We start from the raw sequence: 7,291 nt of genomic DNA, 5'->3' as shown, positions 1-7,291 counted from the left end.
ATAGACCGAATATTTGTTAAGCACAGATACCATTTTTTGCATAAAATTACATCTATTACCACCCTTTTTATTATTAATATAATAATAATTATTATTATTGTAATATCTGTATATTATTATCATTGCTATTACCGTATTATTATTATTATAAATATTATTATCATTAATATTATTATCATTAGTCTTAGTACTGTATTATATTTATAATTATACTATAATGTATTACAATGTTGCTATTATTGTTATTATTAAGCAAGAATCTTCAAGTTAAGAAATATGATAAAAATCTTGACTAAGTAATAATGAATCTCTTCATGAAATATTTATAGTGAGTACATTTTACATTGTACGTTCTAGCTAGCCTAGAATGACAAGTATAGCCAGGCCTAAAAAAATAAGAGCCAGGGCCTGAGTAGTAGGCAGGCCCCTGCTTTGAACTTAGTAAGTAGGCAATGCTTTAAAAAACTGCACTACTGATCCTGATGGCAGTAGTAGCGTTCCATAGGGCGAACAGCGCGTGTGCTCGTGTGAATCAAGGCGTGACGGACGCCGACTCATGGATGAGGCCATGCATGATGAACCACAGCCACGTATCTAATGCAGCTGCAGAGTATCGCACAGCAGGCTGGAACGTACGACGTGGGCTCAGCGGTGCACGGCAGCAGCACTCTAGCTAGGATAGGATTTGGTTTAGGCTAGGCTGAGTCCTTTATTGTTCATCAGCATGATCGAAGGGTACGATCCAGTTTACCAATCTCTGCTTGGTACCTTGTTTACTTGGGGTTTAACTGCGGCAGGTTCTGCATTGGTGTTTGTGTTTGCTAGTGGAAAGGTAGGCCTACTTTTTTTTTTTTTTATGAGAGAAGGAATTATTTGGGTAGGCTTAGGTTAGTACTAGTAGGCTAGTCCCTAGGCATAGGCCTTGGCCTGCCTTAGCTAGAGGGGGGGGGGGGGGGGGGGGGGGGGCTGCCTAGCTAGCCTAGGCCCCTAGCTAGGGCCCTAGGCCTACTAAAGCCGAATCCCTAGGCCCACTTCCCTAGAATAGAAGCATTGGCTAGACCTTAGGTTAGTAAAGCAGGTTTTCCACTAGGCGAATTTATTCGCGCGAATCGAAAGCGTCGTTCATGACCATTCACATTTTTATTATTGGAGTTCTTCGCTTTAACGAAATTGGTAGTTTAAACTGTTTACAGGGATTTCTGGTCAAAACTGCGATAAGTCAAAACAGCAATGACCAAAAAACCAAAACGGCAATAGGCATAAGTCAAAACGGCAATAAACCAAAATTATTAAATATGATAATAATAATAATAATAATAATGATAATACTGTATTAATAATAATATTAACAATTCAACATACAAATTCAATAATATAAAGATTGGAGAAACAAAAGCGGTAAACATTTAAATGTGTTAAACTATATAAATAAGGCTAAATAATTTATTTCATAAAAGTAAAAGTGCTAAAAAATAAACCAATTACTGTATGAACATGAAAGTGTACAAGGATTAAATACGGTAAAAATTAGGCTAAATTGTCATAGAAGTCCAATATCCAATTTCAAAATTTGAAATCCTGTTATTAAATAGTGCAGTTAATTATATAATAATTTATTATATTGGCAATTTAAAATAAATAATTCAATTGAATAAAGGTTTTATTTGTGTAGTTTCTGCATTCTTTGGTGTAATCAATTTTTTATTTATATATATATATATATTTTTGAGAATGGCAAATTCCTTTTTGGTAATAGTGGCTCTGCTGCTTCCTTTATCAAATACAGTAATTTGAAATAGGAAATTTTGGCTGGGCTCCTGGGGACTGACAGCAGCCACAGTGTAGCACCAGGACTGACATACTGTACTGTATAGTATAACAGATACATTGTCTCAATATCCCTCCTAACTCACATGCAAGGGTAATTCGAGCAACATAGACATACATACATAGACAACTTTCAAATTAAATGACTTATGTAGAAAAACAAATTTAAATTTCAGTTCACTTATATTTTCAGAGAAAAGTACTAGATGGAAGTTTGGGATTTGCAGCAGGGGTAAGCTTATCAATTTATCATATCCAGGTCTGTTAATGCAATTTAGTTTGAAGATTCAATTATATTAGTTGTAATAATGGTATATCAATACCATATATTTGAATCTGAACCTGATGCTTAACCTGCCATACCTTAACTTAAAGGGAACAAGTTTGACATTTTAATGCCTAAGTCAATAATATCAATGACACATTCCCAACTTATAACTGATAGTATAGAAGTTAAAATTTTGTCAGGTCATTTCATCAACATGAATATTGTTTAAATTTAGTTGAACGATCAAGGACCCGAGAGCCAGTCGAAATTGGTAAAAAGTTTTTATAAAACACACTGAATACATACTAGATAGCAGTAAACCTACAGTACCACAATTTACAATTTATATTTTTGTATAGCATAATGTAGCAGTAGGCCAAGCAGGCTACCACAAACTGCATTTAACCAAAATTTAACAAAGCATTTTTATTCCATAAAGGTTATGATTGCAGCTTCGTACTGGTCTTTACTTGCACCAGCTATAGAACTTGCCCAAAATTCTGGCACATACGGAAAGGAGGGAGAATGGGCATTTATACCTGCAGCAGTTGGATTTGCAATCGGAGCTGCGTTTGTGTATGCAGCTGACTTACTAATGCCATATATGGTAAATATTGTTGACTTACTAAAATGCCCTATTTGGTAAATATTGTTAGCTTGCTCATGAACTATTTTCTGCCATATACCACCTTGACACTTGCACGATTTTTGTCCCTGCAATGCCGTGTCAGCACGGTGGTATGCAGCAGAGCGTGAAGTCGTATTTGTGGCCTGTTCGCTCACTGTAGACGTATAAGTTACGCACTGTCCACGCAATACGTGGCCAAAAATGGGCCACATTAGCATGCATTGACACGCATTGGCACTACTTGTTTAGGCATAGGTTAAGTATTGTTTGTGTGTTGTTCACATCTACCCTACCGCATTGTCCCTCAGTGTCACGTACAACACGTGTCGTAGTTCCTAACTGTCTTTCTGCATCGCCACGCATTGTCTTTCTGCATCGTGCATGTGTGATTTTGTTGTGGCAATTTTTGGTCATGCTTTGTGCGGCTTGGCAGCACACTATGTATAGCGTAGGTTTCACACCTAGCTTTATTCCTCGACTTGCTGTGGATGATACAATATGCTGAATGCCAGAGAATCTGAGAAGGTGTCTATATCTGGCAGCTGCAGGGCTATTACTTCTTGAATAGCGGGAGAAAAGGCAGCAAGAGCAAGAAGAGTGTTTGCACTGAGTTCAGGCATGGTTCGCGCACATGGCACAAACATTGATGCATGCCGAATTTTTGAACATTTCCAAATTCTCTCTATGACATGGCACGCACCCACTATTCACACTCATTCCCGACAATGCCGAACCAAAATCATGCCCCATAGTATACAGTACAGTATTGTAAATCTTTTGTTGATTTGCTCATGCAATACAATGCATAGTTTACTTCCATTCAAGATTGGAGAGCAATGCCATTTTAAGTGATGAGAGATACTTACCATTTACTGTGGGGCTTGAGCAAGTCAACATTAGATTTAATATTGCTATGAGGTATGGCTTAACCTAATTTAATCATGATTCTGTTTATTGTGTTTTCCAGGGTGTGACTTCATCTAATTTAGCTGTTATATATAGTACTGAGCACAAAGATCATTCCAAGTCTGATGAAATTTATAATCAATATGATGAACAACATCCTTCTGTAGTTATAGGTAAAGTAGCTACTGTAAAGCCAGGCACTCACTGAGCCTGACGGTCGTCGGCTGATACGATTCTGTGGAGAACAACGCCACGATAATATGTGCACAATGGATCGTTATAAATGACGATCTGTTTAGACTTTCACTGACAATCAGTAGATGACGTAGCATTTTCTAACGCTTACAGGGAGTGGAGTTTTGAATCGTCGGCCGACGGCCGTATGACCATTGTGCTATGCAGTGAGTGCCCTTAATCTTGCAATTTAAAATACTCTGTGCTTATACCCTATAGTAAAGTGAAAAACAGGGCACCCATGACCATTTATACTCTGTGCTTATACCCTATAGTATAGTGAAAAACAGGGTACCCATGACCATTTATACTCTGTGCTTATACCCTATAGTATAGTGAAAAACAGGGCACCCATGACCATTTATACTCTGTGCTTATACCATATAGTATAGTGAAAAACAGGGCACCCATGACCATTTATACTCTGTGCTTATACCCTATAGTATAGTGAAAAACAGGGCACCCATGACCATTTATACTATGTGCTTATACCCTATAGTATAGTGAAAAACAGGGCACCCATGACCATTTATACTCTGTGCTTTCTTTCAATAAACAAACATCATTCCAGTCCAGGCCTTGACTATGATTATGTATTATTGATTTTTTAAAGCCATTGAACTCCATTTGAAAGTGGCAATACCTCACATTGCGCATGCTTAGCTGGCTCTATATGGACGAATTTACCAGTAAAAATATTTCAATTGGGATTATACCCTATAGTATAGTGAAAAACAGGGCACCCATGACCATTTATACTCTGTGCTTATACACTATAGTCAGTGTTCTCCCGAAGCTGTTTTAGCTGTCAATTTTACCAGTAAAAATAACTGACCAACCAGTAAAAATTGTGTGTTGGTAGAATAAAAAAGCACATTATTAGGCCTAGGTTGACTAGGCTGGCCTTCTTTCAATAAACGAACATCATTCCTTTCCAGGCCTAAGCTATGATTACATATTATTGTTTTTTGAAGCCATTTAAATCCACTTAAAATTGGCAATATCTGAAGTTGTGTGAGCTTAGCTGGCTCTATATGGACAAATTTACCAGTAAAAATATTTCAATTGGGAGAACACTGTATAGTATAGTGAAAAACAGGGCACCCATGATCATTTATACTCTGTGCTTATACCCTATAGTATAGTGAAAAACAGGGCACCCATGACCATTTATACTCTGTGCTTATACCATATAGTATAGTGAAAAACAGGGCACCCATGACCCTTTTTCGGGGACCAAGGTTTCTCTGCTGATTTGACATCACTAGGGTATAAATAATAAAAATGAGCGGGGTGAGACTTCAAACATGCCTTTTGGAGGCCATTTTTAAAATGGCAACCAAAATTAAGGTAATGGCTCATAACTTTACTTCTACTCAATGAAAAAGGGTAAATCTGGTGTCTAACTATATGTTATCAAGATCACTGAATTCCATTCAAAAACCTAGGATGGCAGCCATTTTGAAATTCAAGAGGGCTCCCATAAAAATTTTCAAAAATTCAAATATTTCAGTATAATTCCACATCTCTATGAAAAATGGCAAATTTAGGTCTAATCATGTTTTTAGGCTCTCTGAGTCCAAATAAAATTTTTTTAGCTCATTTTTTTAATTTATACCCTAGTGATGTCAACTCAGCAGAGAAACCTTGGTACCTGAAAAATGGTAACGGGGGCCCTGTTTTCCACTATACTACTAGTATATGTATGTGGATAGAATTCCTCAATTTGTTAATAGTTTTTTGTTTCTAATATTTCATAATACCTATTATTGTGTGTTATTTTGTGCAGTAACGTAGTAATTGCTACTATTTTATAATACTGGTGTACAATATAAAAATAATGAATGTTTATGAGTGCAATCGGAAGAATATTTTTATTTGTTGAAAGATTGACTGTTCCATTCTTCGAAGCAAAGCCGAGTTGAATGGAACAATCAATCTTTCAAGGAATGAAAATATTCTTTCCATTCCGCAAATAAGAAACATTCATTGTTTGATTTAAAGCACGTCTAAAATAGATTCTTGTCATTTGATATTTTATGAAAAAAATATCTACCTTTTTCTGAATGGAGATTTTTGTCATTTGATATTTAATGATAAAAATTCAACAGTCCAGTGTCAAAAGATTGTATTAGTTCGAAGTCATATTGTATCTTAGGCACCATGCAATAAAGTGAAACGGATGGAAGTAAAAATGCACGGTGGAACTAAATTTCTATGATGAGTGACGAAATAGGGTAAATAACCAATGTCACACAATAAGAAATGCGCCAATCAAATGACAAGGGGATCTTAATGAAATTTAATTAATAGAATAGATGTTAATTTGTTAATGTATAGGAATGTCTGAGAATGGGTCGTCATCATTGATGCAGAGGAGGAAGAAGGCTGTAAGTGATGGAACATTAGACGCATCAATAAAATCACCAACAGTTCAGCATCACTCTGTTCAGTGGAAAAGAATATTTCTTTTAATTTTAGCAATAACTATCCATAATATACCAGGTAACTGCAATCAAATTTGAATTAAGATTACAGTATATAGATTAGATTATTAGATTAGATTAGATTATTAGATTACATTATTAGATTAGTATGTACTGTAGATTAGATTATTAGATTAGATTAGATTAGGTTTAGGTTCTCAATCTTTTAGATATTTTTTGTTATTTTTTAAATTTAATGAACCTCTCATTACAATAAAATAGGTCAGTCAGTCTAAGGTTGTACCAATACAATACAATATACCTCTATATTTTCACCTTTATATAATTCTGACATTGTTATTAATTGTTTTTGTGTGTAGAGGGCCTTGCTGTTGGAGTTGGCTTTGGGGCCATTGGAAAAACACCATCAGCAACATTTGAAAGTGCAAGGTAAGTGAAGTGTATCTGAGTTGTGTGGTAATGTGTGCATTTGATGGCTGATGTTGGATTGGTATGGGGCATTTGATGGCTCATTTGTGTGTTCAGTAATAATAATAAATAATAATAGTAATAATTCTTAATTGTCCTAATTTAAATTGGAAACTTGGGCTGAGAATCCCAGCATTAATGTAGTGTGTGCATTTTTGATGGCTCTTGTGGGTTTTCAGCGGTGTTTGGTTGGAGTGGGTATACTGTATGATGACGCATAGTTTTAGTGGGTGCTGTGTGGGTACGTTATTATTAGGCTTAATATCTGTCATCTTGGTTTATCATACTCACTATCATATTTGAAATGTTCTGACCTAATGTAATGAATTGTATTTTTCATAGAAATCTAGCAATTGGAATTGGTATCCAAAATTTCCCAGAAGGCCTAGCTGTTAGTCTTCCTCTGAGAGCATCAGGATTTTCAGTTTGGAGAAGTTTCTGGTAAAAGATGTTCATTTCTCTCAGCATAAAGTGATACTATATCTTGTCTCTATGAAGTAATATTGTATTTTC

General features: G+C 35.7%; 1 protein-coding gene across 1 annotated transcript; it reads left to right on the top strand.

Moving 5' to 3' along the window:
- Positions 1 to 541: 541 nt before the first annotated feature.
- On the top strand, positions 542 to 7,219 carry LOC117124404 (zinc transporter ZIP11-like; the record flags this gene model as incomplete). Its single annotated transcript, XM_033270637.1, is given in 7 exon segments — positions 542 to 832; positions 2,021 to 2,059; positions 2,535 to 2,702; positions 3,691 to 3,802; positions 6,204 to 6,368; positions 6,670 to 6,739; positions 7,121 to 7,219. Coding segments are annotated over 7 exon segments (761 nt in total), but the record flags the coding sequence as incomplete, so codon positions are not given.
- Between the last annotated feature and the right edge of the window lie 72 nt (positions 7,220 to 7,291).

This window comes from Anneissia japonica, unplaced genomic scaffold (genome assembly GCF_011630105.1).
Source record: "Anneissia japonica isolate Jap-2015-1 unplaced genomic scaffold, ASM1163010v1 scaffold287540_len12866_cov218, whole genome shotgun sequence".
Lineage (NCBI taxonomy): Eukaryota > Metazoa > Echinodermata > Crinoidea > Comatulida > Comatulidae > Anneissia > Anneissia japonica.
The sequence above is the reverse complement of the archived record's forward strand: the minus strand, read 5'-3'. Positions and strand labels throughout refer to the sequence as shown.